We start from the raw sequence: 15,500 nt of genomic DNA, 5'->3' as shown, positions 1-15,500 counted from the left end.
GTAAATTTCCTGTCCCCTCAAAATAACTCAACACACAGCCATTAATGTCTAAACCGCTGGCAACAAAAGTGAGTACACCCATAAGTGAAAATGTCTAAATTGGGCCCAAAGTGTCAATATATTGTGTGGCCACCATTATTTTCCACTGGAGTGCCACAGGTTACCACTGGAGTGTGGCGGAGGTGGTAGAGTGGGTTGCCCACTAATCGTAGGGTTGGCGGTTCGATTCCCGGCCTGGGTGGCTGCACATGCCGAAGTGTCCTTGGGCAAGACACTGAACCCCAAGTTGCTCCTAATGGCAAGTTTGCATTGGTGTGTGTGAATGGGTGAATGAGACACAGTGCTTTGGATAAAAGCGCTATATAAGTGCGCCATTTACCATTTAGGATGCCCCACCGATGCTCAATAGGGTTTAGATCTGGAGACATGCTTGGCCAGCCGTGTGTGTGTACACTGCCTCACACAGACTGTAAATCTACTCTGTGTTAGTAGGAATACGCATGTACACATAGGCTTAGTAAATATACTGTATATTATCAGATTAATAATAATACACATATATATAACAATTAATTATTAACAGAAACCCAGTAGCTGATTATAAAATATCATAATGAGTCAGAAAAAAATTAACCTCATTTTAGAGTGATGTGAACAGGAAATTAACATCAGTCACATGCAGCGACTATTTCGTTTTCAAGTTAGCACTCGAGTTGGTGGTATGAACAGTGTGACAACATTCCTTGCTCTCACCCTAGCAATATATTTTAACTCAAAGGTTGACTTGGCTGAATGTTGAAATATACAGTAAATGATATTGAAATAGTATGACATTTATGTATAAAAACAATACTGTGATAATAATGTGTCCCCTATATAATTAAACACAAAATATCACTTACGGCATGTTTATGAAGGATGCCACCATGTCACCTTTACACCCTCTCAGAAGTGAAACTGTAGATATTTTTATAAACTGCTCTTCCTGAGTGCGGGGCAGCCTCACATCAGTGGTACCATAATATGGCAATATTATTCCACCAATCTCCACTGTACTCAGACAGCCAATTAGGTTCCAGTCTGCCAGTCTGAAGCTCTTTCCTCCAAGCAATATGTCCACATCTTCTCTCAAGAAATCCAGGTTACCAGATGCTGACTTGGAAGTCACAGTGTCTTCCACAATGCCTTGCAGAAGCATGATCCACTTGGAAGTGTTGACTTTGGGGGAGACCATGAACAGCTCCACATTATGCCATTTACCATCAGCTATGGTTCTAAAACTATGCATGATTAGTGGGGAGGAAGAGGATGAGCCAGAAGATATGCTAAGCAGTTCCATCACTAACAGACCATTTTGTAGTGACACAGTCACAAAATCTGTGCTGCTATTGGCATGAAGCACAAATGCGTTGCGTTTGCGTGTGCGAATGCTGAAGGAGATGCTGGTGAGATGGCGGGAAATCAGGCCATTGCTGCGGTACCTCAGAATTACATTATTCTGAAACATTACTCTGGAAATACCTGCATGCCAAAAACAAAATAATACAATTCTGTTTACATAATGTTTATACAGAAAATAAAATAAAATAAAAAACTAAAAGAGAGAACAGTCACACAAACTAGTGATCAATTGTCAGAATCACTAAATCAATATTTACTGTTTCATACACTTCATATCAAGATATGAACCATGCTCTACTCAGAACAATTATAAACATACACTCACCATCCATTTAATTAGGAACACCTTTACACTTGCAAATGCATGCAATGATCAAATCAGCCAATCATGTGGCAGCACCACAATGCATAAAATCATACAGATACGGGTCAAAAGCTACAGTTAATTTCACATCAAACAAAAAAAAGTGGGGCGTGGGGGGGGGTATTTGATTTACTGTAGCCTTTTTGTCAGCTTGTCACCAGTCCGGCCATTTTATTCTCAACAATGCACAGAACTGATGCTCACTGGGTGTTTTTTTGTTGCTGTTGTTGTTGATGTTTTCATTTTTTTTTTCACAATTCTGTGTTAACTCTAACTCTCAAACTCAATTTACCTGGGGGCCGCTGGAGGTAGAGTATGGGTGAGGCTGGGCCGCATCAAGTATTCCACAAAAAAAGGATTTCAAGTATTCCAAAAACAGTACAACCGATCCAATCTTCTTAATCTTTAGTAATAACTATTCAGAACATGAACGGTTCTTCAGAACATAGGTTTCTCTTACTTCCTCCTACTCCTTGCTGCTAGAGACTTGGCAGCGCTTCCTCTTACACAGCTGAGCCACATTTGGCTTGAGGGAGGAAGCAACTGAGACCCTCAGTATGGCTCGAAGATGCTCATCTGTAAGTCTGGACCTGAACTTTGATTTATTAAAGTTCATAGTGGAGAAGAGCTTTTCGCACAGATAGGTGCTCCCAAAAAGGCACATGATTCACTTGGAAAGCTCAGGGAACGTGGGGGGCAATTCTCTCATAAATTGTCCAAGCTTGTCTGTTTTTCCACTCACCTCCCTGAACTTGGCTTTGAGTTCAGAACTGCAATGCAGGTCTTCCAGTTTTCTGTGAACAAGTGCCACCAGTCCATTTCTCCTCCCCGTCATTGATGGCACTCTGTCCGTTGTTATTCCAGCAAAACTCTTCCATAGTAAGCCGGCATCCACAATGGCATCACACAGTTGGTGGAATATCTCCTGACCGGTGGTCTGACCATGCATTGGAATTATTGTGAGCAAATCCTCAATCACTTCAAAATTGTCATCAACACCACAGACATATATTGCGAGCTGCGCAGTGTCAGTGACGTCTGTGCTCTCATCAAGAGCGACTGAGTATGAATGGAAATGTCTAGCTTTCTCACGCAGTTGATTGTAAATGTTATCCGACAGGTCAGAAATGCGCTCTGCCACTGTGTTGCCTGAAAGGCTGATGTTGCTAAACTGACCTTTCTTTTCCAGACAGACTATACTTGCAGCCTGTAACATGCACTGTTTGATGAACTCGCCGTCTTTGAATGGCTTTCATGCCTTAGCAATCATCTCACTCACCACGTAGCTAGCTTCGACTGCTGCATCACTCTCTTTGCTTGCTTTCTTGAAAAAATCTTGTAGCCTCAGTAGACATGTTTTAAGTTTGGCGACATGGTCCTCTCGCTCATCTCCCTGGTATTTTGCATACTCCTCAGCATGTCTAGTTGAGTAATGACGTTTGATGTTATACTCCTTGTGCACCGCAACTTTATCTGTGCATATTAGACACATCGGAATGCCCCTGTGCTCTACAAAAAAATATTCAGTTTCCCACGTCTCCTGAAATAGTCTGCTCATCGCCAACTTCTCTCTTCACGGCAGGTTTTGAAAAAGACATGACTGGGTGACAAAAAAAAAGTATTTGCACTGGGTAACCCTCCCAAAACACGTTTCAAGTGACCAACGTTGATAATTCGTGTTGTTGTCACGAGCCTGAGCTATGGTAGCCCACAAGTGTTAAAAAATATAAAACGCCCAGGGCAATGACTCACGCAGGTGCATGTGAGAAAAAGTTAGTGGGGGCAGGCCGCACTAACAACAAGCTTTGATTTCAAGTAGGGGGCCACAAAATATCGTTCCGCGGGCCGCAATTGGCCCCCGGGCCGCGAGTCTGAGACCCCTGCTCTAGAGAGTCTTGTGCATGAAAATCTGAGAAAATCTAATTTTATTGTGGCGTGGCACTGTTTAATGTAGCAAATATGTAGCAAATGGATGAAAAAGTTAAACCGAAGTAGAATACCGCTGGCTGAAACTAATTTGCCTCTTAAGAATAATTAAAATATAACAGCAGGGCTCTACAGTGTGACCATTTCAGTCACCATTTCGAAAGCAGAAAAAAAAACCCTTCTAATTAAAACTGGCTTATATCTGTGTTTAAAAAACAATTACATTAGTAGGTTTTACTCACACTCATATCCCAGTCCAACTGTGATACACTGTGATGGGTAAGGACATGGTGAGAGCTCACACCACTGAAGCTCCTCACAGCACCGTCCTGATGTGCTGGGGGGACAAATGCATGAAAAATTGTCCCTCAGAGAAATACATGTCCCACCATTCTGACAGGGATTTTCCTGAGAATGAGGTAAACAACAAAGAAACTGTCTAGGTCATAACTACTTACTATTGAGACATTAAAAATTGCATTGTTGACTAAAATGTTACATTGTAAACATTGTAAAAAGTGGTATATAACTGCTATCTTGAAAATAGGTAAATATGTCAAAAAATATTGTAGGATTATAAAACTAATAATAACTAAGCCTACATATATACCTAGACATTAATATATTTGCCTGTGTTCAAAATATTTTCATATGCTGCTATGATGTTTGCTGTGTAGAGAACAGACAAAATACTGTATAGCTAAATTATAGCATAATTTGCTTGGTGAAATGGCTAGGAAGCTTCCACACATAACTAGAGTAACAAAAAATGACTTGTGGTGTATGACTTTCAGACCTACATCACAGAGTTCATCCCCAACACAGCCTTCCAATACATTAACCAGGCGCTCTGGGCTGTAGAAGATCACAGGAAGACTAAATGGAAAAAACTGCAGACGCCAATTATTAAGACGAAGGTCCTGGATGCAGCCTTTAAAGTAGCCACCAAAACGAGCTGAGATGTCTGCATCCTCCATACCGCCCACATAAATTTTGTCCCCAGTACGAATATAAATCTGTCTGGCTTCCACAGATGCACACACTAGATCAGATTCTAGCAGCCTTATCTGGCCCTCAGCGATGGAGATGCCAACCAAGTGGAGATGGCCATCACTGACAACATTTTCACAAGCTACAGTCTGGGAGCTGTGGATTTGCGTTGTGAGTCGCCCCTGTTCCAGCCACACATTCAGGTACTGGCTGGTCCTGTTGGTCACCGCAAGCAGCAGACCTGACTTTTGATGAGTGTGCAAAAACATTGAGAGGGTGAGATTGACCAGATCCAACTTATTGTTCACAGGAAAAACAGCATAGCTCAAAGAGCCCATCTGACCAAACCTTGCAGGGATATACTCTAAAAAAAAAAAGAAACAGAAAAATATTTTGGATATCTATATACATTCAACAGTTCCGAGATAAAATATTATTTATAGATCCTGGCCTATCAGTTTAACATGGATATAATAATGAAGGTGAAAATATGGAAAACACTTTGTTTCTTAATTCTTACTGCAAACTGCCTAAGTAACTGTGACTCTTACATTAAGCTAACCCTTTTTGGTTTCTGTGAGAATAGAAAAAGCTCTTAAATGGCTTTTAAAGCTCACAAGATAAGTCATTTAATTAGTGGGTTTAATCAGTTTAATTAAAGATCTTGTAGAAAATGAATAAACCTTTAAAACTATCCAAAAGTCCTCACGTAATTAGCCATTTAAAGCACATCATATACAAACAGAATCTCACAAGTCTGCTTTAGAACCTTAAAACACTGCTGTTAATTATTATTACATTGTACTGTAAGCACCACCATGTTGAAATGGGGTCACAGAATTTAAACTCAGAGGTCAGAAACTTTCAGAAACTCAATCTGATGTCAAATAATTTTGGATATTATGATTTGGACAGAAATTCAAAGGGATTCAAAAACACCCCAATTCCCACATGGTCATGAATGCACCATAACAAGGCCATTTGGAAATTTCTTTGGTAGAAATGCCAAAGAAAAATTATCATTTGTCTGGTTGTCATTACAGTAGCTAGCTAGCTACAGTTGAGGTTGTATGTTTACATATGCCTTGCAGAATCTGCAAAATGTTAATAAATGAAAAAAATAAGAATCATAAGCTATTTCACATAGCAAATGTTTACACATAGTCCACAAGACACAATAATAACCGGATTTACACAAATGCATCAGTTCAAAAGTTTTCCTACGCTTGATTCTTAATACTGTATATTGTTACCTGGATGATCAATGACTTTTTATGTTTTGTGATTGTTGGTCATGAGTCCCTTGTTTGTCCTGGGCAGTTAACTGTATAGTTAGCCACCGTACTTCAGAAAAATCCTCCAGGTCCTGCACTTGGTTTTCCAGCATCTTCTGCATTTTTACCCCTTTCCAACAGCGGCTATATGATGTTCAGATCCATCTTTCCACACTAAGGACAACTGATTCACTGATGCTCAAGAAGGCAACACGATATATTAAGGTCAAGAGGGATGAAACATTTTTAACAGGATAATCAGTGTAAATTGTTGTTATTTTGTCTTCTGGGAAACAAGTAAATATTTTATATAGCTTCTGACAGGCAGTACTAATAACAAATAAATAATAACATTTTACACCAATTGTTTTGTTCAAAAGTTGAAAAACTTTCACAGAACAAAAACATTTGTTGATCATCCAGGTAACAACACACAATATTAAGAATCGAGCATATTTAAACTTTTGAACTTAATTTGTGTATTTCTATTACAGTATATGAAATAGCTTATTCAGGGAAGTACTAAATAAAAAAAGAGAAATTATTATTATTATTATTATTATTATTATTATTATTAACATTTTGCAGATTCTGCAAGCCATATATAAATTTATGACCTCAACTGTAATTACCAATCCACTAAATTATCTCACCAGTTCATCCAGATTAAAAGCCATTTCCAACTCACTCTTGAATCCCTATAAATTCTGGCAGTAGATCACTACTTATATTAATTTTAACATGGGTCCTGTCATTTCCTGCTTGCCAGCTCTTTTAAGTTATTAAATATAACATGTTTTCGGCTATCCTCCAGGTTGTCTGCACCATGATAGCAATATTTGACAGACCCTCATAAATATCCAAATCACACCTGACTGACTTTAGAGTACTATTCTGGACTACTAGTCTTGCTAGCAAGGTGCCAGCTTGCTTGCTAATGGTGCGAGTTCATCTGTTTGGCTTTTAAGACCAATTTACAGAAGAAAGTTAGTTTTGCAGCATGAAACACTAGGGGACAAAGGGGAAAAAATGTTTTTTCTTTAATAATTAAATAATTCTACTTACTGAATTACATACTGCAGCTTTAAACCTACCTACCTACCTACATTGACTTTGTTTTCTTTGGACATGAGGTTTTCTTATGATTATGTTCTGTCTCTGCCCCTGTCTAGTCATTGGTTGGTTTCTGAAGGTGTGTCAATATTGTTTTCAGCTGTCTGTGTTTACCCATGATTACGTTTGTTATTTAAACCCCTCATGTCCCTGTGCACTTTGCGCAGTATTGAGTTTACCTCTTAATTAAGCGGTTGTTTCTCATCTCTCATTTCATGTTATTGACCTTGTTTGTCGTTTCCTCGTTTTGATTGTAGCCTCGCCCTATTTATGCCTGTTTGCCGATCGCCTGACCTTTTGCATGTTTTTGGACCATGCTTTGGATTACCGATTTGGATTTGTCAGCCTCTCTCTCTCTCTAATAAACTTTTTACTGCACTTGCATCCGTCCTAACCTCCCTTACGTTCCGGTTCGTGACACAAGACCAGCATACACACATACACAAATCAAACACCTAACAACTTGAGAGATGATGTTCAGTGAAGAGACATTTTAGTGTAGATTAAAATGTGCTTTGTGACAGAAGCACATTTACACAGGCAGCAGTAGAACACTTCAAACTGCACAGTTAACCGTCAAATTCATAAATTACCCTTGGTGCAATCATGACCCTCATATGGCCGCTGACATTTGCACTGGTAGCTCTGCCCCAGTGTGACACATGTAGCTTGATTTTTACATGGATTTTCTAAGCAACGATCGCATCTGAGTGTGATGTTCACAACTATAGCATTTAGACGCTCCTCTAGCGTAATCACTTGTGAGTCCACAAAAACATCCCGCATACAGCCAATAAATGAGCCAGAATTTTCTCCCTCTTCATGGCTTCCAATCACAATGCTGTGTACTGATGACTCCAGTGTAATAGAGTCTATCTTCAGCTGAGCCTCTGCAGCACAGTTCTCTTCCCAGCACTGCTTGTGGAGGTGCAGGAGCAGCCTGCCCTCAGCCAGTGCCACCTCCACTGTGTACCAGTCTCCATCAGCCACTTCTTTAGGCAGTTCCAGTACCCAGATGGCACCATCCACACTTGCTTCCTTCCAAAAGTTTAAGCTTGCCTGCAACCGACCCTCCAGCAGCTGCAGAATGAGGATAGCTTCTTTGCTTCTTCTCCGGAACAGTACAGAGTTTTTCAACTCAGTGCAGAAGCTCAGGGTGACGTTCCATAAAGCGTCAGCATCCACAAGCAGTGTCTGAAAGCTCAGGTAGTTGCCAGCTGACTTGAATGAGAAAACTGTGGTAATTGAACACTGAACACCAGTGTAACCAGGTGAGCACATGCAGACATAGCTGTTTATAGAGTCATGGCATGACCCTCCATTGTGACATGGAAGAGATGCACAATCATCAATGTCCTCTTCACATAAGACACCTGAAAAACAATCAATCAATTACAAAAGTTAAGATTATTAAGTAAGGAACATTTGTTTTATACGTTTTTCAGACAGCAATTTTCTACTATGACATCAATGATTACAGACTGAACTGAATTCTACTTCATTCATATGGTTTTCTTTCATTTGAGCAAATTATATTACAAATATTCAATGTATTGTCTAACCATGACATTAAATCAGAAATCAGCATCTTTTCAACAACAAATATTTACCACAAAAAAATTAACAGCTATTCCTATAGTTAGGCGTTTTTTGGTTTTTTTTGCCACTAATTTCATTGTGTATTGTGTATAGTTAATGGGTATTTGAAACAATCATTCCTCAGATGGGGCCTCATGAAATCCTCCCTTTTTAATATGATACTGATATATTACTAATATATAGCTTTGATTAGATCATTAGATCAGCTGATTCCAGATACTGATCAGATACTGACTTTTAACACACGAAACATGCCTTTATATGCATTCACAACATAAAAACTCTGTATATCAGATAAGATTTGACATATTTAATTAGGAACACCTGTACATAGTTTAGAAACTCCTGAACTACTAGGATTGTCATGCAAAGCAGTTTATTCTTCATCATTAAAATCCATCCATCCTTCCATTCATTTTCTGTACCGCTTATCTTTACAGGGTCATGGGGAACCTCTAGCCTATCTCAGGGGGCATGGGGCACAATGCAGGGAACACCCTGGATGGGGTGCCAACCAATCACAGGGCACAATCACACACGCCAAACAGCCTAGAGTGCACATCTTTGGAGTGGGGGAGGAAACCAGAGTACCCAGAGTAACCATTAATTTCTTCATACATACAGGAAGCGTCTTGAAGCTGTCATTACAAACAAAGGCTTCTCCACTAAGTATTAAATAAATTTCAGTTCAGCGTGTTCAATACATTCCATCCACCCATCCATCCATCTTCTATACCGCTTATCCTTTTCAGGGTCATGGGGAACCTGGAGCCTATCCCAGGATGCATGGGGCACAAGGCGGAGTACACCCTGGACAGGATGCCAATTGTTCAATACTTTTTCCTGTGTCATTCCTCTTTATTACACATAACTTAATTTATGGATTTCAATGTTTGGATTTCTTTATATGTGCAGATTTCTTGAGTTAATACTGGTAAAAGACTGAGTTAGGTCTGGTACAAATTGCATATGAATAGCCTCATTTGAAATATATTTACTGAAAAAATGTTGACATGTTAAACTCATTTGCCCCATTGTAAATAGGTCAAATGTCTTACCCAGTAACACACTATGCCAAAATTGAAAAATTGTGATGAAGAAGGTGATTGAAATACATCAGTCTGAGAAGGGTTACAAAGCTATTTCAAAAGCTCTGGGATGCCAAAGGACCACAGTGAGAGCCGTTATCTCCAAATGGAAAAAAACTTGGCACAGTAGTGAACCTTCCCAGAAGTGGCTGACCTTCCAAAATTCCTCCAAGAGCACAGCAACGACTCATCCAGCAAGTCACAAAAGATCCACGGTCAACATCAGAGGACCCACAGGCCTCTCTTGCATAAATAAAGATCAATGTTCATGACACCACTATCAGAAAGACACTGGGCAAAAATGGCATCCAGGGAAGAGTGGTGAGGTGAAAACCAAAGCTAAAACATCTGAATTTTGCCAAAACACCTTGATGATCCTCAAACCCTTTGGGTCAATGTTCTGCAGACAGATGAGTCAAAAGTGGAACTGTTTGGAAGACAGGGGTCCTGTTACATCTGGTGTAAACCAAACACAGAATTCCACAAAAAGAACATCATACCTAGGGTCAAGCATGGTGGCAGAAGTGTGATGGTGTGAGGATGCTTCAGGGCCTCTGCAACTTGCAATAATTGAGGGAAATATGAATTCTGCTCTGTACCAAAAACCCTAAAGGAGAATATCTAATCTTCAGTCCGTAATTTGAAATGCAAGCGCAATTGGATTATGCATCAAGACAATGATCCGAAACATAGGAGTAAATCCTAGTGCTAGAAGTAAGTGAAAGACTGATCTCCAGTTATTGGAAGGTGGCACAACCAGTTTTTAGGTTTAAGGTGGCAAATAGTTTTTCACATTGTTATTAAGTGTTGGATAACTTTTTTGCTTCAATAAAGTAAACAATACTTTTTCACAGCACTGTCCATTTACATTTATAATTAACATTTAATTATCATATTTACATTTAACATTTAACTATCACATTAAAATTTTACAATGAATCTTAAAACTTATTTTACATTAAATTAAATGTATCAGAATAGCCTCAAATAATAAAAAAATTCAGATAGAAGTGAGTGTATTTCAAGTTACCCGTGTACCCAGGCCTACAAAGGCATTCATAATATCCAATTTGGTCCATGCAAGTAGCTCCATTCCTGCAGGGCTGTGATGTGCACTCATTCACCTTAATCTCACAGTGATTACCCTGGAAGCCTGGCGCACAGAAGCAAGTAGGCCCATTTGGCCTGTTCCGGCATATGGCCCGGTTACGGCATGGGTTGCGCACACACTGGTCTACCTCTCTCTGACAGAGTGTGCCAGTAAAGCCTGGCTGGCAGATGCAGATGTAGCCTGGGCTCGTTTGTGGCACTGCAAGACAACGGGCATTCTGGCGGCACAATCTCTGGGCACAAAGCTGAGCGCTGGAATGGCAATTATGTCTAGATGAGCTGTTCCCACAGTGGCAAGCTAGTTGTCCTTGATGGGCACCCGTAGACTGGCACGTGATGTTGCCCTGACACGTATGAAGGTGGCACAGTGTGTTGGAGGAGGTACACTTAAGGCTGGACAGTGTTGCACTCCATGAGTGGCACTGGCAGAGGAAGGTGGAGGGGTCGTCTTCACACTCTGCACCATTTTGGCAGGGTTTGGACAGACAGAGAGACAAGGCCTTCAGTGGTGCTACACCTAAAAAAAATGAAGATATATATACAGATGGAATTTCTGAATGCCATAAACCTCTTCTTAAGATAAAGGTAAATATTTTGTTGCCCATGTAATTGTATTAAAATGTTCTATTTACAAGTTATTCACTCTGTTCTATAATCAGTCAATACTCCTTACTTAATTTCACAACTTTATGAAGTACTTTTCCTTAATTTCCTCTGTAATTTAACATATTGCTGCAATTTCCTAAGCTAATGTAGAAGATGATTTAGAGGGTTAAGACTGACTAGGATCTTATTACTCTTAAATTTTGAAAATTGAGCTTTGATAAGTGCTCAGCAGGTCCTCCATTACTGTCTCTGGAATAACTTTTTACTACTCATTAAATATATATTACGGTTATATATTTTGCCAGCATTTTTCAGCTCAAGTCTGTTGCAGAGGCTGTTGACCAAACCTACAATTTTCCTAACTCACCACTATCAAAGTTATTATATTTATTAGGGAGTTCTTATAGTTATTAGCCTGTTTGACTGGTCAGTTGAATTAAAAGGGTTTAATCCATATCTCAATAACTCAAAAACAACCCAGCCTATAAATAATGTCTACCTGGAGTTAATGTGTTCTCTTGGTAGAATGTTCAGGAATAGAAAGCTCCATGGCTCTAATAAATAGACAAAATATAGTGGTGCAGGGATGACGTCGTGACTGTTGTCCCATTTAGCAACTTGTTAGCAACAGCCTTTTTGAAAAAGCTTTAAAAATCATGAGAGGGGCATTACTGGTGCACTTTATGTCGTAGAATAAAACGTGAAAATATTTTGAGCTTGTGTTCACCACAGACCTTATTTCAGGTTTTTAACCAAAAAACCCACTGACTTCGGGACGATGGACCCGGAAGGACTAAAATGCTAACTTGTTTCCAGGTTTTGGCGTACAAAATGACATCATCCCTGTGCCACCCTATATTATTGCACATTTAAAAAAATGTTTTTGAAATAAATACTTGATGATACAAGTAATTTATTTTACAGTCAAATGGGTCCCTGACTATAAAAAGTTTAAGAAGCTCTGTCCTAAACACTGAAGCGTTTAACTACTTCAAACTATTAAATTAGAAACATTAAGTGTTATATTACCTTTTTAATGAAAACACTGCAATATACTTTAAAAGAATTATATAAATGTATTTATACACTATTTTCCTCACAAATTGGCTCCTCTGTCATTTGTTCCATGTCATTTGTTCACATTACACCATGGGGTTTAATAAAAATTTTTGCAAGAAACCTTCCCTGTGTGAAGATATTTTATTACATGGAACAGATTTTACATAAGGTTTAAATTCCACAACAGTACACTTACACAATAAATATATTACACTTACTGTCCACTTTATAAGGAACACCTGTACACCTGAACATTCATGCAGTTATGTAATCAGATATTCATGTGGCAGCAGTGCAATGCAAAAAAAATCATTCAAATACAGACCAAGAGCTTCAGTTAATGTTCACATCAAATGTCAAAATGAAGAAAAAGTGTGGTCTCTGTGACTTTAACCGTGGCATGGATGTTGGTACCACATGGGCTGGTTTGAGTATTTCTGCTGATCTGATCTGAAAACTGCTGATCTCTTGGGATTTTCACACACAACAGTCTCTACAGTTTATACAGAATAGAGTGAAAAACAAAAAACATCATTTGAGACTCCTCTCAAACAACTTCAAGTTGTAACATCACTGGTCTGTAGGCTGATATACCTTGTTGATGAGATAGGTCATTCTCCTCTGACCTGACTGGTTTGAGATGACAGAAAGTATATAGTAACTAAAAAAAACACTTTACAACTGTGGTGAGCAGAAAAGCATCTCAGCATGCACAAAACATCAAAACATGAGGTGGATGAGCTACAACGGCAGAAGACCACATTACTCCGGTCAGCCAAGAATAAGAATCTGAGGGCACAGGCTCAACCAAGCAGGCCTGTATCTGCGTGAATTTTTGCATTGCACTGCTGCTGCATGATTGGTTGATTATATAACTGCATGAATGTGCAGGTAGAATGAGCAGGTGTACAGATATTCCTTACAAAGTGGTTGGTGAGTACATATCCATCCATCCATCCTTATCCTACCCAGGGTCATGGAGAGCCTGGAGCCTATCCCAGGGGACAGGGGGCATAAGGCGTGGGGCACCCTGGACAGGATGCCAACCCATCACAGGCCATAATCGCCACATGCTCTCACTCACACACACTCACACACACACACACACACACACACACACACACACACACACACACACACACACACACACACACACACACACACACACACACACACACACACACACACACACACACACACACACACTATGGACAATTTGGAGATGCCAATCAGCCTACAACAAATGTCTTTTTTCCAGAGTGCCTGGAGGAAACCCCCAAAGCATTGGGAGAACATGCGAACTCCCCACACACAGGACGGAGACTGGAATCAAACCCCCAACCCCAAGGTGCAAAACAAATGTGCTGACCACTAAGCCACTGTGCCCCGAAAAGTTGATAAAATAATTCCTAACAAAGTGGATGGTGAGTATGGGAAAAAATATGTACACCCCATGGAAGAGTTTTCTTTTTTCCTATTTGGACAATCAAATTTGATCATCTTTGAAACAGTGCCTATTAATAAAGTTGATACACTATCACATGACACATAAAATTTACACTTTGTAGTAATATTCACAATTTAAATTAACAAAAAAACCCCAAAACAGATCAGTCACATGGAAAAAGTAAGTACACCCCTACATTTATCACACCTTCAAATCCATAAAATTAGAATCAGATTGGGTGCCAGTGATTAGAACCTGCTTAGGGAGTGCAGGTAGAGCCAGTCTTATTTATACCATGCTCATATCTAGTGTCTGGTGTTCTTCTTGTTACTGAGGTGTGTGGTGTCATTATGCCAAGATCTAAAGAGTCGTGGGAGGCTGTGGCTCAGGTGGTAGAGTGGGTTGGCCACTAAGCATATTGTTGGTGGTTCAATCCCTGGCCCACATGCTGAAGTGTCCTTGGGCAAGACACTGCACCCCAAGTTGCTCCCAGTGGCAAGCTAGGTTTGTGTGTGTGTGTGTGTGTGTGTATGTATGTGTCTTTTTTTAAGAATGGGTGAATGAGAACAAGCGTAAAATGCTTTGTTAAAAAAGTGCAATATAAGTGCAGAGTATAGAGTTCTGTAAGGCCTTCAGAAAAAAAAAGGTTCTGGGTGGGAAGGGATTTAAAAAGATCTTCAAATTATTTGAAATACATCATTCCACAGTAACGTATTCCACATCTACAAGTGATGCAGATTTCAAATGGCTGCCAATTTGTCCAGGACTGAAGTCGCCAAGAACCCTAAAAATTTATCACAGTAAGTCTTGAAACTGTTGGTGTCAACGTGCATGCTTCTACAGTCACAAAATTTTTCATGGTTTGGGTTTGCTTCGCTGCCTCCGGGACAGGACAGCTTGCATTCATTGATTCAACTATGAATTCTGCATCATATCAAAGAGTGCTTGAAGATAACATGAAGCCTTCTTCTGAAAAGTTGAAGTTGAACTTTGAACAGGATAACGATCCTATGCACACTAGCAAATCCACCAAGGAATGGTTCCAAAAGAAGAAATGTAGGATTATGGAATGGCCTAGTCAAAGCCTGGATTTGAATCCCATTGAAATGTTGTGGAGGGGATTTTAAATGGGCAGTACATGCAAGAAAACCCTCAAACATCTTGCAACTGAAAGAATATTGCATGGAAGAGTGGTCAAAAATTCCAACAAGCCAATGTCAGAGACAATTATGCAAAATGCATACAATAAGTTATTTCTGATAAAGGGGGCAATACTAGCTTCTGAGGCCAAGGGTGTACTTACTTTTTCCACAGAAGAATATCACTATTGATTATCACTCTATTGACATTTCTGTTGAATAAATGATTGAAAAGGCTATTTTTCCTTGTGGTTTTGTTCAAGTATATCAACTTTATTAACAGGCACTGTTTCAAATATTGTTTCAGTGTTTCTGATTGATCAAAGATGATCAATTGTTTGCTTGTCCAAATATGTAGAAAAAACCCCCAAACAAACAAACTAA

General features: G+C 39.5%; 1 protein-coding gene across 1 annotated transcript in view; it reads right to left on the bottom strand.

Annotated features, from left to right (window-relative positions):
- crb1 (crumbs cell polarity complex component 1) overlaps positions 1-15,500 on the bottom strand; it is a 38,321-nt gene that overhangs the window by 21,994 nt on the left and 827 nt on the right. The window contains exons 2-6 of the mRNA XM_053683360.1: positions 10,786-11,382; positions 7,662-8,447; positions 4,492-5,045; positions 3,934-4,099; positions 903-1,521 (exon numbers count right to left, since the gene is read on the bottom strand). Of these exons, the coding sequence (XP_053539335.1) occupies positions 903-1,521; positions 3,934-4,099; positions 4,492-5,045; positions 7,662-8,447; positions 10,786-11,382 (2,722 nt within the window). The remainder of the gene's footprint in view (positions 1-902; positions 1,522-3,933; positions 4,100-4,491; positions 5,046-7,661; positions 8,448-10,785; positions 11,383-15,500) is intronic.

This window comes from Ictalurus punctatus, chromosome 10 (genome assembly GCF_001660625.3).
Source record: "Ictalurus punctatus breed USDA103 chromosome 10, Coco_2.0, whole genome shotgun sequence".
NCBI lineage: Eukaryota > Metazoa > Chordata > Actinopteri > Siluriformes > Ictaluridae > Ictalurus > Ictalurus punctatus.
The sequence above is the reverse complement of the archived record's forward strand: the minus strand, read 5'-3'. Positions and strand labels throughout refer to the sequence as shown.